This window comes from Candidozyma pseudohaemuli (genome assembly GCF_003013735.1).
Source record: "Candidozyma pseudohaemuli strain B12108 chromosome Unknown scaffold00005, whole genome shotgun sequence".
NCBI classification, from domain to species: Eukaryota; Fungi; Ascomycota; class Pichiomycetes; order Serinales; family Metschnikowiaceae; genus Candidozyma; species Candidozyma pseudohaemuli.
In genome coordinates this window covers 457,828-477,364 of record NW_020194439.1, presented here as the reverse complement: position 1 = coordinate 477,364, position 19,537 = coordinate 457,828, and the positions used below count along the sequence as shown (strand labels likewise).

The following is a 19,537-nucleotide window of genomic DNA, read 5'->3' as shown; positions in this document are numbered from 1 at the left end:
CACACTGAGCTTTTCGCCGGGGGTTCATAACTGTGGCCCCAAACGGGCAATCCTGGGGGTAATGGATTTTAAAAATTGGGTTGATGAAAAGTCGAGGAGAGAACGTTTTTGATTGGCTGATTGGGGTTTCTGCTTAACCGCATTGCTGTTCTGGGCGGTGGAGCCGTTACGCTGGTGACGCTCGTAATATTATGCGTGTCACTCGGCGATGTATTAGGCTAATTGTGGCTCATTATAAGCCTTCGCGAGGGTGGAGGAACCGTAGTGAAGGCGGTACAAAAAAAAAGGGCGGTTTAAGCAGATTCGTAAACTTCTGCGTAATTTGGAATTAGCAAAGTAGAAGCTGTTTTATTGTGTTTCTTGTTTTTTAGAGTTCTGTTGAAAGTGCTCCCTGTTGCCTGTTGGTGGTTAGTAGACGGTGTGCTCAAATCGCCGTAGAAGCCTTAATTAGTTCAACCGGACTCACGCCCGTGCAAATAAACAACCGCTGAATAGAACCGTCAAACACTTTGCCATGCGATTGGTCGGGGTAATGACGCCATAGGCGCCAAAAACAAACAAAGTCACAAAGCAATCGTTCCTCATAAGCCTTGTGGTCTGGGGCGTTGAAATGCAGCATCAGTGAAATTCACATTTTTACGGGAATTGTGGATTACGGGGCTGACGTACCGAAGCATCTATGCTTCGAAATTCGATAATATCTCACGTTTCGGCTAAGCAAATGGTCAAAAATCAACGTACGGCTTCCTAATCCAGCTGTGTGGTTACCAGCGGCGCAGAGTCGAGATGCTTTTTGTGCTATGCATGGTGAATCATTTGAGTCGAAATGATACCGTGGTACCCGAATGAGTTGCTTTGTGGACTTTTCTTTTTGGGCAAGTCCTTTTGGACAGTTCTTTTTGGACAGTTCTTTTTTGACTTGGATATTTTGGGGAGGTCGATTTTGGTGGTTTTGAGCAACAAAGTGATGTGGAAGAATTTGGATGGAACTGTCGGGTGGAAATGTTGAACGGTCGTGTGGGCATTATCTCGTTATGGAAGGTTGGTAATAAATGCAGAATATGGGATTTAACTGAAATTGACGATAGATATCAATGATAAGCCTCAAATGAATCAATTGTTCATTATCCCAAGTTACTAGATAAGACAAAACCAGGTCCAATCATATCATCGAATCTCACAAAGCATACCTCCAACAATGGCATAACAATGGCAGAAATACCACAACTACCAAGATAACCACAAAGAATCACTCAAACGCCATGACTTTATCAAATCAGATTTATCGTCTAGTGGCTGCAATATCACTGCATTCATCTGGTCCCTGCGGTTACACCTTCCTCACCTAACCCCAAAACTCGTTGACCTACAATCTTACAGCACTTACCAATGAAATGTAGTGGAGGCCAGCCGACTAGCATCAAGAAATGCATCATCTTCGAACACCGACCAGCCACACGATCCCGCAAAAAGACGCCAGCAGGTTACAAACATTTGACAGATTGCTGACGCCCGTTCACGGGCTTGATCTTCTCCATCACCAGAACCTATAATTCAATGAGGATGAATTTAGGGCAGAAACAGGAGTGTGTTGGGTTTTCTACATGTGTGCAAGGATATGTGTGTATTGATGGTTGGAGTTGATGAGTGAAATTTTCTCGAGTATATATAGCGTGGTGTTACCCGGACTGGGGGTACAGTAGGGCTAGCAAAGCGGGAAGCGTATAAATATTAAGGTATGTGGGGGGATTATTTCAGTGTACTCTTTTGCTGAAAGCTTGCTCTTTTACTTTTGCTTTTGTTGGTAGTTTTCTTTTCTATCGACTGGTCTTGTTGTATGGTAACTCGCATCTACATGCGTCAGGTAGTGAGGCAGTACAAGGGCAGTGTTGTCCTTGAAGGGTAATAAAGAAGGTAGTTTTATTGTAAAAAGGGTCAATTGAGTAATGTGGTACTGGTGAGTGATAATGGTATCGGAACATAATGAATAAGACAGTGTAACTCAGAAACGAGGATAGTCTGACGATTTGTAGATGGTCCAGTGCATGAAGCTGATAATGATAATTGACCTCTTTTGCTGTTGATAACTGCTCAATCAACCAAACTGATCCAACATTTGCAAACAACTTAAAAGTCACTTATATCTCCACTACCTCTATTCAACAGAAGCCAACCATTTATTCAAACAATCACTGTGTCAAATCCCTCCTGCCTAACCATCGTTGCTCTCCCTCAAAACTCCAATTTCACCACCTTCCACTTCACCACCTCTCAACCTCCCCACCCAAATCCTACATGTTCATCGTCAAATGCTGTTTCTATTATACACTGCTGTTTCGGCTGCCAGCTCAACTGATCACGCCTCCTTTCTCATATCAGAACGTTTGGGCGCCTCCAACGGATGCAATTGCGCCAAGTACGTGATGGCCCACATCAAGTAGCACATGGCCAATCCCAAGATCAAGGAAGACCGCCAGACCGTCTGGTCCTGTTTGGGTGCAAAGTTCCATGACAATACACAAAGGGCCACCGTGACCGCGAGGACAAAAAGCACAGTGTAGCTAGAGGTTAGTTGGAGAAGCTCCTGATTGGTTCATTGCAGTGTGACATACCCAGACATGATAAAGATGTAGTAGAGGATTCGTGGAGCGGTGCATTTGGCGATAATCGGAGCACACCCGTACCTCCGGCAACTTCAGCAGGTGGCTCCAAGTGGGCTTTAGATAACAGAAAAGGGTGTTTTTTGAGTTTGAAGAAAATGTTTTGTTTAATTTGTGTTCTTGATCTTGATTTCAATTTTTAGTGAAATGGTGTTGGTACAATCATTGCCTTGCAGATCGGTATACCACTGACTGCGAAGGTGCAACTACATCATACATAACCTTCACAGTCTTCCTTTGCATCCACAAGTATAGATCCTGGACTACCAGCATTTCGAGATAATTCCCTTTTATTCCTCGAACCTTAACTTAATCTACTTCATCTCCCGTCCATCTATACACAAATTCACATCGAATCAACCCCACCAAGAATGGCCAAGATCCTGTCCAAGGTGGCCAACTGGCTCTATCTGGTTCTCCAACCGCAGTATCTTCATAAAGAGGTGGCCTACTCACACTTGTACCACTTTCTAGCGGCATATCTCACCCAGGGGTTCAAGATCAGAACAGCAGTCTACACATCTGTACTGGGGCATTCTCAACTATTGATCAACTTGTACGGAAAGCTCGACTGTGGAACGTGCCTCGTTCCGCTCAATATATGGATTCCGCTCAATTACCCGTTCCAAGACGAAAACATCCCTGCCCTGGAGCCCAACGGTGTACCTGTGGTGTTTGTTGTACCAGAACACGGTTTGATGATAAGACCCAATAATAACGTGGACTCTCAGGGCCGCTTCTACCATCCTTTCATGGCTCTGTGGCACCAGAACTATACTCCGACGGCCCAGACTCGAGACTTTTCGCTTCTTCTGCTTATGTCGTGTTTGAAGATCACTTTTGAACAGAATCCTCCACTTAATACACCCCCAGCAGCCCCTCCCAAGGTTCAGCCGACTAATACTGGTCCTCAATTGCCGCCAAAGATGTCGTATAACGAAACACCTGTCCAGCTGCCGACTCCAGAACCTCCTCGCAGAGAGACCAATGGACCACCTTTGCCCCAAAAGCCTCTTGAAGCACAGAAGCCTGTTGAACCTCAGAAGCCTGTAGAACCTCAAGCTACCCAGGACTCAAGCATACCTGAGAAATACAGGATGCCCTTGCCTTTACCTCCACAGGATTCACCTTCTCCAGTTCCAGTACAGTCTCCACCTCAGCAGAGGGTACCACCGCCTCAGGTCGTTTACCAGGACAATTCTGAGCTTTATGAACCTAGAAGGCTTAGGCCCCAGGGTCCTGGAAAGCCCCCTAATCCAAGAAAGGCTCAGACTGCAAAGAAACCGCAGGGTATCAATGAAGTCGAAGACCTTATGGACAAGGTCACACTCAACGAGAATAAGGGTGACAGGCCTATACTCCAGATGATTAGTGACAAGATCAACGAGTTCCTTGCGTCCGACGAGAGTCTTGTCACTGCCGCTCCATTTGTTGAGCAACAGAAGCTCAAGATAGAAGCTCTTGAAAATCAGCTTCTGAGCCATCTCAAACAGGCTCATGCAAACGAAGAGAATCTTCAGAACCACATTACGTACGTCCAAGGACAGGTGGAGTCTATACGAAAGCTCAACGTGGAGCTTCAGCAAGTGGACCAGATCAACGCTGAATCGAAGGACGAGGTTGCTTTTGGAACTGGGCCCGGCCAGAAAATCAAGCTAGAGGATATTGTGACTCCTGACTCGATCCTTGTGAATCAGTTGTACGACACTGTTGCTGATATCAAGGCCCACAAGGACACGATAGATCTTGTTGGAGGCAACTTCAAGGGCGAAAGTGAGCTTATCAACGATGAGAACATGGACCAGTGTATTAAGTCGGTCCGAGGATTGGCGAGAGAGTTGTTTTGGCTCGAGGTGACCAAGACGGAGATCGGCAAGTCCATGGGTCTCCAGATGTAGAGAGAGTCTGGGTGGTTTGTCAATCCTTGGAGTGATGAATCAACTGAGGTTAGCAGGCTTTTCTTTAAAACCCAGAAGCTGGAGACTACATTTATAATGGGCATGGTCTATCTGTTACCACGGACTATAGCCAGTTACCATAGGGCTCCACCATTGCCATTGCTCCCGCTACCCTGCAAATTATCCACTATAGAGGCATCGCCCAAACTCCCTAATTCCGATGTATAATCTAATCACAACCTTCAAATCCCTATCTTTTTCAACTCGACTATCTGGTCTACCACTGGCCCCTCCTCTATATAAAGCCATGCCCTAACGCAAACCAGCATCCACCAATCCCACCCTCCAGACGGCAATTAATCAAATTTTCCAAAGCAGCTCTTCAATCCGCCGTTTTCTCATAAAATGACATCCTTCCAAGTATTTTCTTCCAGCTCGGGCCCCCTCCAGGGACTCCCCATCCTCATCTCTGGAGCTCCTTCCTGTACCTCACACTGAGCAACCACCTGGTACCCATACATCTCCCCCAATATCCCATCAATCTTCACCAAATTTACACACCTGAATCTCCCAATTTCCCCAATTCCAAAAATCTAATTTTCACTAAATTCCACCCACTACAGCCCTCCCTAGCGCACCCCCCTCCGGTTACCTAATCCGGCACCGCCGCACGATGCTCGCACAGACTTTTTGCAAAAAAAAAAAAGCACTATCATCACCACCAACATGTCCGAAGAATTCATGATCAAGCCGGAGTCCGTGCCTGCGCTGAGCAGCACGGCAGACTGGCCCCTCTTGTTGAAAAACTACGACAAGTTGCTTGTGCGTCTGGGTCACTACACCCCAATCCCAGCAGGCTCCTCGCCTTTGAAGAGAGACTTGAAGTCGTATGTTTCCAGTGGTGTCATCAACTTGGACAAGCCATCCAACCCTTCCTCGCACGAGGTTGTCGCCTGGATCAAGCGTATTTTGAGAGTGGAGAAAACCGGTCACTCCGGTACTTTGGACCCCAAGGTCACTGGTTGTTTGATTGTCTGTGTGGACAGAGCTACTCGTTTGGTCAAGTCCCAGCAAGGCGCCGGTAAGGAGTATGTGTGTATTGTGCGTTTGCACGAGGAGCTCGAGGACGCCAAGGAGATGGGCCGTGCTTTGGAGAACTTGACCGGTGCTCTTTTCCAGAGACCTCCTTTGATTTCTGCTGTCAAGAGACAGTTGAGAGTGAGAACCATCTACGACTCCAACTTGATTGAGTTTGACAACAAGCGTGGTCTCGGTGTGTTCTGGGCCTCGTGTGAAGCCGGTACCTATATGAGAACCTTGTGTGTGCACTTGGGTATGTTGTTGGGTGTTGGAGGACACATGCAAGAGTTGCGTCGTGTTAGATCCGGAGCCATGGACGAGAACGACAACTTGGTCACTTTGCACGACGTCATGGACGCCCAGTACGTCTACGACAACACCAGAGACGAGTCCTACTTGCGTAAGATCATCCAGCCTTTGGAGACCTTGCTTGTGGGCTACAAGAGAGTCGTGGTCAAGGATTCCGCCGTCAACTCTGTCTGTTACGGTGCCAAGTTGATGATTCCTGGTTTGTTGAGATACGAGGACGGCATTGAGTTGTACGACGAGGTTGTGCTCATGACCACCAAGGGTGAGGCCATTGCCATTGGTATTGCCCAGATGACCACGGTGGACTTGCAGTCTTGCGACCACGGTGTTGTTGCCAAGGTCAAGAGATGCATCATGGAGAGAGACACCTACCCAAGAAGATGGGGTCTCGGTCCTGTTGCCCAGAAGAAGAAGCAGTTGAAGGCTGACGGTAAGTTGGACAAGTACGGTAGAGTCAACGACAACACTCCTGAGTCCTGGAAGGACGGCTACAAGGACCACGCCGAGGAGCCTGCTCCTCCTGTGCCTGAGTCCAAGAAGGTTGCTCCCGAGATCCAGTTGCCCAAGAAGTCTGAGCCTGAGGATGTGAAGATGGAGTCTGAGGACGAGAAGAAGGAGAAGAAGGAAAAGAAGGACAAGAAGGAGAAGAAGGAGAAGAAAGAAAAGAAGGACAAGAAGGAGAAGAAAGAGAAGAAGGAGAAGAAGAGAAAGGCCGACGACGACGAGCCCGAGAAGAAGAAGAAGTCCAAGAAGTAATCTCGTCACGACCACTCAGTTTAGCATGTTATTCCATCGGCCGATGCTGCCACTTTGTATATCTATTAAATATCACGATCAGAAGATTTGGGGTGTAGCGACTGCCTTGCGGCGTCGATCTTGCTCTGTACGCTGTGCTTGATGGCGTCGATTTTGCGTTGGATCTTTTCGGCCTTGGCTGTATCGCCCAATTCTCGCCGCTGAGCTTCTAAGTAGACGAAGAGACTCAACAATTTGCCATTATCTTCAGCTTTTGTGATTCGCCTCGTGCACTTGCCGTAAAGACGGTTGCTCTGGTCAAGGTTTACCGCCAGGCGAAGAAGCAAATATAACCCAAGAAGCTCCATGTTGTGTATGCGTATAGTGTCAGAAAAGACCAACTTTTCGATCTCCGTCGAAAGAGCACTATCGTTGTGGGAGCTGCCGATATTAAAAGCTGCCAACGCCGACTTGTAAGTGAGCTTGAATGTGTTGGTGGAAGTGACTCCCGCTGTATTGGGATCTTCCAAAATGCTGGTCATATCCGCGTGTAGCGATGCAAGTAAGGAGCGAGACGACTTGATCGCCTGCTCATGCTGATTATTTTGAGACAAAGTTCGGAACTCGTACTCTGCTATGTTGAGTAAATGCATGGTGGAATAGATGTAAAGCTCATTGCTTCTGCCCGAGGAGGTTTCGTATCCAACCCCGAGAGAATGCTGTAAATTAAAAGCTTCAATTGGAGTATCGCAAGTATGTGTGACGAGGCTCCTCACTCTCAAAAAGTGATACTTCGCTGCCTTCAAGTTTCCCTGCGATTGATGATAGATGGCGGATAGGTAGGTGAAGTGGGGGATGAGGAATTTGTAGTACCACAACTCTTCTGCCGTGAAGTTCGTCTCATTGTAGCTGTCAAGAAATGCATGTATAACCTGGATGCCATCGAAGTCACTCGACAGCATGCACTTGAGCCACATTTGATAGTACAACACGGTAAACTTAATGACAGAAAGTCGAACAATTTTTGTTGTGAGATGAGAGACACCAAAATGCTGTTGGTTTGCCAGGTAAGTAGTAAGAGCTGTGATTGCATTCTCAACATCCTTGAGGCATTTTTCGAAGACTTGACTTGCTTTCGTCAATTCAGACGAATCAGTCATGAAATAGACACCGCTAGTAAGGTAGAATGTAGGCACAAATTCATCTGGACCAATCCATTGCAACAGAAACGTCACAGTTTCGTTATTGGAGTGGATCTCGATCGGTATGGTTCCATCACTTTTCCAAAAAGCCCATTTTTCTTCTTTCTGCTTCTTGACGAATTCAGTCAACTTTCTAATCCATTTTTTCGAATGCTTGAAATCGTTGGTTTGAGTGCAAACAGCAAGGTTTTGCAAGTAGTGCATTGCCTTGAGTTGAGGAAGAACCAGCTTCATTTTGAAGAATGTTACTCTGCATTCGTGAAGAGCTTTCTCTGCCTCCTTCGGGGAGCCCTGGATTAGCTGAATTTTGCTAAGCATCAACAAACAAAGACAGCGGACTTGGCCATCAAGAGACTGCCATGCCGTATTCAAGGTTGGTATGAGCGAATGTATTTCACTGAGAGGGGCCATTCCAATCCTTTGGAGTGCAAATAAAGTAGAGATTTCCTTCTTGCCCTCCCTCTCGTATATCTCCTGTCGTTCGTTGAGAAAAGGCCCAACCAAGTGGACATCAGAGACCTTCAAAATCTTAGCACACAAGAGCTCCGCAGCAACTCGGGCCAGTAAGATGCCATTTTTTGATGCAATAGCTAATGAACGTTTTGCAAGTTCCTCGGCAGTATTGTAGTTATCTGTCTCGTCAAGGTAGATCTGTGCAAGCTTATACAAAGCTAGAGATGCTTCTACTGGTTTCAAGCAGGCCATGTACTGCGAGATCACCATATGAAGCGCCTTCATGGCCGCCTTTACAAGCTTATAGTAGACTTTGACGCCCTCAATGTAGTTAGCTGCAAGGACATAGCCGTGTGCTTCCTCCAAGAAAGTATCAGCCGTTCTGAGGAGCCATTGACACACAAAGTCGGGATTTTCCATATGCTTGAGGACTAAATCTGGAGTGACTTCTTCTTCTACCTCAGCCTCAATGGTCGTTTCCTCTTCAGGTGGTTCCTGAGTCACTTCCTCTGATTTCACCATGCTTCCCACCAGGGAAGGTGGAAGCGACGAAGTGACCTTCGTCTCCAGCTCAAGCGCCAGAAATCCATCAGATTCGTCTGTAAGCAAAAACCTCTGTATTTTTGCCTCGTAACTCTTTTCGAGGAAGCTCTTTGGCCTAGGTAGTTTTGCTGAGGCGTTCAGATAAAACTGAGTATCTGAAATTGGAGGATCATTTGGGATTGGGTCTTCTTTAGGCTGTGAGTTTGGTCTGGAGCTTTTTCTTGATGGCTGGGATGTCAAAATATGGTTCAGATCATTGGATTCTTCGGATGAAGGTCTGGATCTCTTGGTACCAGTAAGAACAACCTCCCTCTTGGATGAGGAAACAACGCGTCTTACTGGATTCAGCTTACTACTGCTTTTTCGTCGCATGTGATCCATGCTGGTTTCATGTTATCGTGTGTTCTTCGTTGGTATATATAAGGAAGCGAAGGTAGGTAGGGTGTATTTTGGTGATGCGCGTAGGTGCTAGTCTCGCTAGTACAGGAACCACCTGGGGGATTAAATATTGCAGCCAGTTACAACCAGCCATTAAAGAATAGTACAGCGTGTGAGTCGGGCATGGGGGATATAAGCTTAGTTTTCAGATGACACTGTCGTGACATTGAGTTTTTCCTCGAGCTGTTTACGCTTGAGACGCTCCTTGCCGAGCTCAACCTCGTACTGATCCTGGATGTCTGACACAATCTTTTTGAATTCCTTTCTGAGAATAGCGTTGCTCATGGAAGACCCGCTGCTCATGTTGGGGAAGCCTGGGTATCCTGGAGAAGATGGAAGTGTTGAGTTGGGGGCATCGTCCTCGTTGCTCGTGCTCGATAGAAGCGATGGCGAAGCCAAACCAGAGTTTCTGGGCAGTTTGCTTCCCATGTTATCGATCTTGAGCAGGTTAAGCTCCTTGCGAAGACGAGAGATCTCCTTGTCCTTCGCGTCGACTGAGTCACGAGACGCTAAACTGTCAAGCGAGACGCTGCTTCCGCCTGAACGAAGTCTAGTCAATTCTTTTTCAAGTGCTGCATTCTTCTTGCGGTACTCCGAGATGGTCTTCAAGGAGTTGGCCTTCAAGTAGTCGTACTCTTTCATGAAGTACTGGTGGGAGAAACGCAAGTCGTTCAATGCAAGTCTGTACTCGGAGATGGTCTTGCTCTCGGAGGCTGTATCTTTGATGCCCTTGTAAGGCGATGCCGAGAGGAAAGAGTGATCTTGGAGCACGGAGTTTTCGTCAACCACCATGGACTGGTCCACAGAGCGTTCTCCTGAGGTGGTTGGAGGAGTTGGGCTCGATGCTGGTGGTCTGGCAGAAACCACAGCGTCAATGCACGATTGAGCCCACTGGATCTTCTTGTCCATCAGGGTCTCGGCCTCTTCGGGGTGTTCGGGCAAGCTGACGTTGTTCTGAGCTGCCAAAGATGCAATGTGGGAAAAGAGCGTGTCGAACAGCTTGTCGGAATCGGCAGAAACGCCTCCCTTTGTAGGGCTGCCAGAAAGCTGGGCGTGCAAGGATTGCGAGCTGTTGGAGTGCTTGATGTCCTCCACGTAGCCCAAAACCAAACAGGCCAAGTTGTGGTTGTTGAGCTTACCGCGGAGCTCCTCGAGCTCAGTGGAGACCGTCCGGAGCAGCTGCTGCAAGTCCAGGTTCTGTTTCATGATTTTGAGCACTAAGTTGATGTCCAAGTCTGGTTTTGGCTCCTCGTTGAACATCAAGGTGGAGCAGAACTGCGAGGAGACCGCGATCTTGTCTTGCAAGTAGTCCCGGAGCTCCTGCTTGTCGGCGATAAGCTCCTTGACCTTTCTGGTGCGCTCCAAGGACATGATGGCCTTTGGAGAGATCTTCAGGGTGTCGAAAACGGAGTTTTCAATCAAAACCTTCAAGTTGAGGTAGTCGCTGGAAGAGGCAAAGAAGTCTCTGCATTCGGAGGTCTCTGTTGTCGGCGTAGAAACCGTCAGGGGCCCGTTTTCGTGGCTAGTTCTGTCGATATCCGAATCGTCCGAATCTTCACCAATCGAATTCGACGAAAGCGTCTGCTGCAAATACAGCGAAAACAGCAGCTGGACAGGGACCGTCGGGGAAGCGTTTCTGTTGTGTTCATGGAGCAGGAACTTCAACAAATCGGGTGTTGTGTTCAGCAAGTTGTACTGGTCGCCGTGGGCCACGCTGAAAGGGCTGTTTTTCATGAATGTGTCAGGGTCGACCATTTTGATGAAATTTTCTTTAGTCTAGCGAGGGACGGGAAATGGGGTCTTAAAGGCGGCTTTGCCTTGGGATGGAGTGGTTGGAGGTTGTAGAAAAAAACAGACAGTCGCAGAGAATGCTTCGACGCGTTGCGCGCGCCGCGAATATGTAGATCTAGATTCCCCCGGTGGGTCGGTGCCCTGAGCGAAATAGCAATAATTTTAGAGAATTAAGGTGACAATCAAAATTGTCTTGTTTTTCTGATTCGATTGATGTGATTTTTGTGCCCATTGGACCAGTGTGCGTGCAATTAAGGGGACCCTCTGGAAACCCACGCAGGCCATGGTTTTGCACCCAATTACGCCAAACACAGCAAGGCTGAATAGGTCAAGGCGGTAGTCCACAGCACAATTGTAGGATGCCACTGCTTGGCTGGTTCGAGATCTGTTCGGCCCCTTTGCCCGATCGACGGATCGTGGTACTTGATTTTGATTATTTTGTGTTAGCATTTTAGCTTTAGGGTGCCTTTGAGCTTCGTCGTTCACAATGAAGGGCCACTTCTCGTCAAGGGCTTGTTTATCTTCATCGCTTTGGGGGTATTTTCATCTCAGTAGTTTTCGGTAAAAATCAACGTTGTTGATTCGAGGGGGGTGGCTTGGCAATTCTCTTCAGCCACGATCCAACGGTGATCTGAAGGGCAGTGCGGTCCAGAATCTCCTAGATAGTTAAAGTGTGGTTTTCATTGGAAAGCGTGAATTTCGGCAATTGACTTAGGTTTTGGAGGTTTAGGGATCCTTTTAAAAAAATACAAGCCTTCTTTTCTCCAAAATCACCCGCTCATTACCCGTTCTGACCACTGGCCTGGTATTACGTTGGCATGCTGCGAGGTATTCTAGAGGGGGCTTCACTTGCCTCCCCTATGATGGAAGGCATTTATGTTTTTTCCGTTTTTGGGAAATTTAACTAGCCACAAGCTCCGCCCACTTGGCTTCGGTGTTTGTTGTCAAAGTGTGTTTGGGTTTGGAAGCTACACAATGGCTCCTGCCTTAGACGACGACGAAACCACGAAAACCGTGAATTTCGGAGCATCAAGCAAAAAGCTGGTTTTGTAATTTTTCTGGCTTTTCTCCGATCAGCATAGCAATCAAAGTTCCTGTTTTGGTGATGCTAAGCACTGTCAGGGATACCCTCACCTACTGGACTAAGGCTGCAATGCACCGAATCGGGTATTTCCTGGAACCCTCTGAGCCTGTCCTCACCTAGTCGTTCTTTCTATCAAAATCACTCCTTTCCTCAAAATCACAATTTTCTATAACTTCCCCAAAATCTGAGTATCCCTTCCACTGTCTATCTACGGCCTTGACCATGCCTGTACGCATTTGCAACCACTCAGTTACTACTACATGGTGTTGCTGGAGCTTCTAGAAACAGCCCCGCTAAACCGAATACCCCGAACGTCCAAGGACGAAATCCGCTACTTGACCTTCAACGTCAACGGCATAAAAACACTTTTCAACTACCACCCGTGGAACAGGCTCCAGAACGACCATGACGCCTTCTTCTCAGGCCTAGGTGCTGATATCATTCTGCTCCAGGAGCTCAAGATCAACAACGACGGCCTTGCAGCCACGGGTGTGCTCAAGAACTACAAGGCGTTTATCCTGGTGCCAAAATCACGGAAAGGCTACTCGGGAGTCGGCCTTTTTGTCAGATTACCGGTTCCCACCGATCCACCTCACGTTCAGACGTGTTTGTCTGTGGTGAAAGCAGAAGAGGGAATCACAGGAACGTTGCCTAGTGCAGAAGACAAAAGCCAGTGCTACGACGAGTCTCCAAACGCAATTGGCGGATACTTGAATGGAGACGATATGGAGGACATGAACATGACCATCGATGAGCTACGATCCTTGGACTACGAGGGCCGTGCCGTGGTGGTGGAGTTGGCGTCTGGAACGGTGGTTTTTTCTTTATACTGTCCAGCCAACTCTATGGGCACGGAGGACGGTGAGATCTTCAGACTTCGCTTTCTCGAAGTGCTTCTCCGACGTGCTTTGAAACTCAAGGCTTTGGGCAAGCATGTGGTCGTCATGGGCGATATTAACGTGTCCTTGGACCTCATAGACCAGGCTGAGGCGATCAACGAGGGCATCAAGGCGAATTTGGTGTCGAACAACCTCAAAGACGGTGGTGAGGCATTTGAGAAGGAGAATAAGGAAGCGTGCTTGGCTTTCAAAGGTAGACCGCAACGGTCGCTTCTCCAGCGCTTCATTTTTCCCACAAACCCGTTTACACAAGCTCTGGAGCAGGCGTGTTTGTACGATACTACTAGAGAAAGTCAGGGCCGCCGTTTGGCGATGTACACTGTCTGGAACACCATGACGAGTGCCAGGCAGTCCAACTTTGGCTCTAGAATTGATCTCATCTTGATGAGCTGCAAGGAGGCCGTCAAGAACATTTCCAAAGCGGACATTCTTCCTTATATCAATGGTTCAGACCATTGTCCGGTATTCACTGATATAGACGTTTCCTATGTGGCGATTCAGCCGCCGGCAGAGCAAAAGAAGCTCAAGTTTGAGGCAAAGTCCTTCTACAAGTTGGTGAAACACAGAGACATTTCATCGATGTTTGGTTCTGGTATCAAAAGATCAGCCACACCAGAGGAAAAGAAGGACAACGGTGAGCCAAAAAAGCCAAAGTTACAATACGTGAGTCGGAAGAAGACAAACTCGTCTCAACACAGCATCAAGAATTTCTTCTTCCAAGACAAAACATCAAAGCAGGACGACAAAGGCTCCAGCGATAGTAACGAACCTACCCAGGAGGATAAACCTTCTGACACTGTCAAATTAGATTCGATATCGAAATTGACGTCACTTATTTATTCAGATCCTCCAAAATGTCATCATGGCGAGAAATGCACCCTCAAAACCAGTCTTACTAATGCATCCAAAGGAAAGAAGTTCTGGTGTTGTCCCCGGGTATCAAAAGGCAGTTCCACCGAATTGGGTGAACATCGCTGTGAATACTTTGAATGGGCCAAAACGAAAAGCAAAAGCTAATCTACAATTCATATCATGAAAAGTCGTCGATCATGGACTATAAATGGAGAGATACGGGGCAAACGAAGTAAACGAACAAGGAAAAACAAGAGGAAAAAGCTAACAACAACCAAACAAACCCACGATTATAATACAGCAGGACCCCTTATAAAGAGTATTCCTCCCTAACCCATTTCGACGACACATCTCGCGGTGTCGCGAGACCTCATAAGGATAGCTATGGTACATGCGGTGGAACGGGAATCACGACTTACGGAATTCACTCAACACCGGATAGATGGCTTCAAATGCAGCATAGATCTCCTCTCTTTGCTTTGCACCGGTCAAGACAATCTTGCCGGAGACGAAAATCAATAGCACAATCTTTGGCTTAACCATTCTATAAATCAAGCCAGGGAACAATTCAGGTTCATAGGACGAGAAAGTTCCGTGCGAGAAGGCAAGACCTTCCAATCTGATCGGGAACTTAACGTCACAGGAGCCGACAATGTTCTGGATCTTGAAATCAGTGAATTTGGCATTGAAACCCAATTTTTGGATAATACGAGCATATTTTCTCGAAGCCAACTTGGAATCGTCCTCAGATTTGGCACCAGTCACCACCATCTTACCAGAGGCGAAAATAAGTGCGGTTGTTTTTGGCTCTCTGATTCTCATGATGACGGCAGCGAAACGCTTGGGGTTGTATTCAGCGTTACGTGCATGCAAGGCAATGGTTTTCAAATCCAAACGACAATCCAAGTTCACTGTTGCGACGATATTTTGAAGCGTGGGCACAATACCCGACATAGCTCCATCAGCGTCGTCTTGGTTGGGTTCTTTGACGCCAAGTTCTGTATTTTCATCTTTCTTAACGATACCGTTGTTGGGGTCATTGATGCCCTGTGGCATCGAAAGGGAGCCGGGAGCTGTGAAAGCTTGGGCGTTTGCTGCGGTGGTCGGAAGCTTCAACGAATCCATGGTCTATAAAAGAGAAGATGATACCGGGGACGGTGATGTGATTATGGAAATATTATTTTGGCGACAAAGATGAACAACTAAATGTCTCCCTGTCAACGGAAATTTATTCACGGGATAGCTTGATACACTATATGCAACAAGGCCTCTCTGGGGAATAAATGCTGTTCAGTTGGTATGCAAAGTTTAATGGTTTCTGCAGTACCTGGTGAACCAAATGAACGATGAACTGTATATAGACCCAGGTAACACAAAGGCAATTTTTTGCGGGACAGGCGGTGAAAAAGTGGGCGGGCTCGCGGTATTTATAATCGTGGCCTGAAATCCGGGTAACCGCCATCGCATTGCTTGATATACTGCAGACAACATATTTGCCAGCCATCTAGCCATTATCAACCTGGCTATTGAAGAAAATGAAACTGGCCCTTAGTTTGAATTTGGAGTATCGCCAGTAGACGGGGAAGCATCTTTGGACGGGTTTTCTTGTAGCTTACGCTATCACCACAGTCACGTGGAATTCGAAACATCTCCAACAAATCTAGCATCCACCGGATTAACGTTCTCTCAAAGCCTTGTTTCTCTTCTCCTTCTTTCTCATTCTCTCCACCTTCTTAGCATGCATCTTTTCGGCCATTCTCTCGTATCTCTCCTTCTCCTCCTTGATCTCTCTTCTTCTCTTGATCTCAGCCACCCTCAGGTTCTTTTCATCTTCCTTCTCCTGCTTGAGATCCTTGATACGAGCTTTGTACTGGTCCTCTTCAAGCTTCTTCTTTTCTCTTAATTGCCATGTGTTGAGCTTCTTGACACCAAGAGAACGCACCCTGAAGGCATCTTTTTTGATCTTAAAGTTCTTTCCGTTAACCCGAGGGCCTTCGGTGATTTCCTTTTCGGCCAAAGGGTTAATGTACTTCTTTGGAATGTCCTTGAACTCCTTGTCTGCTGTGGCACTCATGAAGAAGATGTATGGTAGAGATGAGTAGTGAAGTGCGGAAGATATGGGGCAGGCGTGCCGCGCTCATAAATGTTGTAAGATCATAATCCCTATTATACTTTTAATAATCGTCCGTCTCCCGCTTGTCTATCAACAAGGTGGCTCTTCTAGTCCACTTTCTCGTCCTCGTGTACTTGGAGGACTGGTCGCGGTAGCCAGGATTGCCCCAGTTGGAGTCGTAGTACACCCAGCCCGTCTTGTACCTGGATTTGTTGAACTCGAGGTCTAGGTCCCACCGGTCGTCCATCCACTGCCATGTGTACTTGTAAAGATCGTGCTCGCAAACTGGGAATTCAAAGTCGTCGTCCTGAGGGTCGGGGGAAGGCCTCATCAGCTGTTCGTAGCAGTAACTGGCTCTTTCATTAGGCAACAAGAGCTTGGACCAGCCAAAGCCGAACCAGCGGCGCTCGTTTTCGAGAATGTCAAAACGCACGGTTTGTCGAAGCTGCTTGGGCGAAGCAATCACCTTCTTGACGATGGTGAAGTCGTTGTCTGTGATTTTGGGGGCAGAACTGGCTTCGTCTTCAACGTCGGTGGCGCTTGGCGAGTGGACACGGGATATGCCACCGTGTACTTTTTCCTTCCCTTCATCCGTGGAGATCTTGATGTCAAGACCTGTCGTGTAGTAAGCAAGCAATCTGATGTAGAGGGACCTCCACAAGAGGTGTCTAATTGTGTATGCCCAGGGCGAATGGTACGTCAAGAAGAACACGCCAAGGAGCCACGTAAGCACCGTTGGCAGTAAAAAAGTTCTAGCCACGGCAGCATGGACTGGAGTTACCAAAATGGCCAGAATGACAAATTTAAGATAGTTCTTCCGAGTGAAGCGGACGTGGCGGGCGGGTCTGAAAAACAAGTCAAACCGCACCGTGATGTTGTGGAGCGTCTGTAGCACCTCGTCTATCGTGGGCTTCTCGCCGTACTTCAGGTCTCTCATGATGGTGCTTGTTCTCCAAACAATACTCAGAAACAGCGCCGCTATCAACAACGGGAGGGCCACAAACCTCAATGTGTGCCAATATAGAACAAGCACCGAGTACCCTGTGATAAATAGAAAGTTCTGGTACGGGTCGCCGTTCGTCCAGGTGATAATCTCTAACAAGTTGTCCATTAGAAGCAAATATGGAAAGATATTCAGCAAGGCCAGCGCCAAAATGGGATTTTCCACAAGGAGCTGTGTTTGCAGCGTCGTCGTGAGAAGCTTAGCCTCCGACGGCTCGAAAACAGCATATACCACCTCGTCAGACATGGTAGTAAGTGGTAGGAAGAAAAGGTGTTTTGTGGAGTAATAGGCACATGAAAAAGCGCGAGGTGGGGTGGAGTGGTGATGGTGAGAAGTGACCAAGAAAGAGGGACCGAGGGAGGAAGAGGTCAGTTTTGGGATATGGTTATTATGGATTTGGATTAGTGTGATTGGACTGTTTTTTCTGTTTGTGGGGTGATTCTTGTTCTAGGTTTCTGGATACTCTGGCATTGGACCCTGCGATTACATCATACCGTTGGACTTTCTGATCAGAGATCTACAAGTGTGGTGGCTCATAAATGGCTTACGGAGATTTAGAGGCGGTTACTTTGATCTTGGTTTTGGCTCAATTGAGTGGAATCGCTTGTTTTGGCAGGTTTATGGAAAAGGTGCTGGAAAGCCGAGGATGAAGGGTATCGTGACCGTTCGAAGACGATCTCTGGAAGTTTTTGGAGAAGTGATTGTCACGTTGTAATTCATTTTTATTCGTCATTCATGAGGGAGATTTATTTGGAATTGACTCACGGTATGTTGGGTCTAGCGGCGCTTCTTCCTCAAATTTGCAACCAATGCTTGCTTACCCATCAGACAAGCACTACAGATACATTGACTTGCTCATTGTTGTTGAATTCCATACTTTAGATACCCACATTGCTTTACTGGCTTGATCCAATCAGACCCCTTCTTTATGGAACTCTCGGATGGTTTGTGGTGCCTCAATAACCGCTCTACATCAAGTCCCCAGATCATCGAATCTTCTACAACTCGCTGTATGGAAAAAGTCCCGATTTTCCGAAATTCATTTTTTTAAAAACTTGGCAAAATTCCTAACTAGCAAGAGCAACGATTGTGCCTGAATTGCTCCACAATTGGGTTGCCTCACTGGGTTGCACCATGGTACCTATTGCCCCATAACACATATCGTCACTCTGCATGTCAAACAGCTGATCAACAGATACCCCTATCGGTCTACACTTCGCTCTATTACCTCTGCATTAAATAACAACAGTCTAGACTGTCTAATCGTTCCGTCATGATACTCTCGGGGGGATCCCCGATTTCAACTTACAAGTTACAAGCTCTCCTTGGCACCCTCCTTGAGCAAGTCCTTCTTCTCGTCGGACTTCTTTTCAAGCGACTTCTGCTCAAGGCTCTCGGTCTTGGGGAGCTTGGCATGCTCCTTCTTGTAGCTCTCCTGCTCATCCAAGAACTTCTTCCACTCGGGCACTGGAGGAGGCTGCTTCTTCTTCAACTCCTGCTCGTGCATCGACAAAAGCACAGTTCCCAACAACAAAACGACGGTGATGGCCTGGGCGTACACTCTGGCCTGCACTGCCTTTTGCGTGGTGGTCATGTACTTGTCCTTGTTGACAATGTGCCACGAGCCCCAAAGCGAGAGGGCCCATGCACTGATGATAAGTTTGTACTTGTTCTCGTTCACCCTGGTGAAGATCTTGTCGGCGGTGGACAACTTGTTCCACTGCTCCAACTTTTCAGTTTCCTGCTGCTGGAGGTAGTCCAGACGGTGCATCTGCTCGTCAAACTTGACAGAACCTTCATCGGCGAAAAAGGCACCAATGGTGACGGTAGGCATGACCCACATGGCGGTTTTCACCGAGGTGTTGAAGGACTGCCATCTGAGAGGCTGCTTTCTCTTGACCCAGGCCACCAAACCGGCGGAAACTCCGAGACCGACAGCAGTACCGATGGCACCCTGGCGGAGCACAGCGTTCCAGTGGGCGTTTCTTTCTTCGTCGTCAAGAATCTTCATGGTTTTGTGGAGTTTTTCTCTAGAGATGGAGCTTTTCCAATGTGCGCATTTTCGGTTGCAAACTGTGCTGCTTAAATGCGCAGCAAAAGCCCGAGATCACCCGATGTGTGCTTAGCAAGAAAGTCGCTCGGATACATAGCCGCGAGAAATAGAAACAACGGCACGAGAAAGCAATCGCCCACAAAATGACAGCTGAGTCATCCGGTCCAAGAAAATTCCCACTTGTTGCAATGCATTCAAAAGGTTATTTTTTTGGTGGTCAAGTTCTGATGGATGAGCAAGCAAGCAAACCTTGAGTTGTTATTTGCGGTAAACGGTCACACACATTATCCCAGGTACGCACGTAGTCTAGAAGCTTATCAGATTGGCGACTTTTTCTGAGTTCACAGGGCACCCACAGGACCAATCAGGAAGTAACCGGAAGGGTTCAAAATGGTCAGCCCACTTTATGCGCGGCAGGAAATAG

At 47.4% G+C, this 19,537-nt stretch overlaps 8 protein-coding genes across 8 annotated transcripts; 3 read left to right on the top strand and 5 right to left on the bottom strand.

Annotated features, from left to right (window-relative positions):
- Nucleotides 1–3,031: 3,031 nt before the first annotated feature.
- On the top strand, nt 3,032–4,558 carry VPS23 (ubiquitin-binding ESCRT-I subunit protein; the record flags this gene model as incomplete). The annotated part of the gene is made up of 1 exon (XM_024858019.1): nt 3,032–4,558. The coding sequence occupies one exon, from the start codon at nt 3,032–3,034 to the stop codon at nt 4,556–4,558; it is 1,527 nt and encodes a 508-aa protein (XP_024713945.1).
- Nucleotides 4,559–5,284: 726 nt separating this feature from the next.
- On the top strand, nt 5,285–6,703 carry C7M61_002651 (pseudouridine synthase; the record flags this gene model as incomplete). The annotated part of the gene is made up of 1 exon (XM_024858018.1): nt 5,285–6,703. The coding sequence occupies one exon, from the start codon at nt 5,285–5,287 to the stop codon at nt 6,701–6,703; it is 1,419 nt and encodes a 472-aa protein (XP_024713944.1).
- Nucleotides 6,704–6,768: 65 nt separating this feature from the next.
- C7M61_002650 (uncharacterized protein) lies at nt 6,769–11,073 on the bottom strand (the record flags this gene model as incomplete). Its single annotated transcript, XM_024858017.1, has 2 exons — nt 6,769–9,192; nt 9,475–11,073. 2 exons carry the CDS (start codon nt 11,071–11,073, stop codon nt 6,769–6,771), a joined length of 4,023 nt encoding a protein of 1,340 aa, XP_024713943.1.
- A 1,380-nt stretch (nt 11,074–12,453) lies between these two features.
- Nucleotides 12,454–14,109, top strand: APN2 (DNA-(apurinic or apyrimidinic site) lyase; the record flags this gene model as incomplete). Its single annotated transcript, XM_024858016.1, has 1 exon — nt 12,454–14,109. One exon carries the CDS (start codon nt 12,454–12,456, stop codon nt 14,107–14,109), a length of 1,656 nt encoding a protein of 551 aa, XP_024713942.1.
- A 243-nt stretch (nt 14,110–14,352) lies between these two features.
- TBP1 (TATA-binding protein) lies at nt 14,353–15,069 on the bottom strand (the record flags this gene model as incomplete). Its single annotated transcript, XM_024858015.1, has 1 exon — nt 14,353–15,069. The coding sequence occupies one exon, from the start codon at nt 15,067–15,069 to the stop codon at nt 14,353–14,355; it is 717 nt and encodes a 238-aa protein (XP_024713941.1).
- A 550-nt stretch (nt 15,070–15,619) lies between these two features.
- C7M61_002647 (uncharacterized protein) lies at nt 15,620–16,018 on the bottom strand (the record flags this gene model as incomplete). Its single annotated transcript, XM_024858014.1, has 1 exon — nt 15,620–16,018. The coding sequence occupies one exon, from the start codon at nt 16,016–16,018 to the stop codon at nt 15,620–15,622; it is 399 nt and encodes a 132-aa protein (XP_024713940.1).
- A 100-nt stretch (nt 16,019–16,118) lies between these two features.
- Nucleotides 16,119–17,306, bottom strand: C7M61_002646 (uncharacterized protein; the record flags this gene model as incomplete). The annotated part of the gene is made up of 1 exon (XM_024858013.1): nt 16,119–17,306. The coding sequence occupies one exon, from the start codon at nt 17,304–17,306 to the stop codon at nt 16,119–16,121; it is 1,188 nt and encodes a 395-aa protein (XP_024713939.1).
- Nucleotides 17,307–18,372: 1,066 nt separating this feature from the next.
- On the bottom strand, nt 18,373–19,071 carry C7M61_002645 (uncharacterized protein; the record flags this gene model as incomplete). Its single annotated transcript, XM_024858012.1, has 1 exon — nt 18,373–19,071. The coding sequence occupies one exon, from the start codon at nt 19,069–19,071 to the stop codon at nt 18,373–18,375; it is 699 nt and encodes a 232-aa protein (XP_024713938.1).
- Between the last annotated feature and the right edge of the window lie 466 nt (nt 19,072–19,537).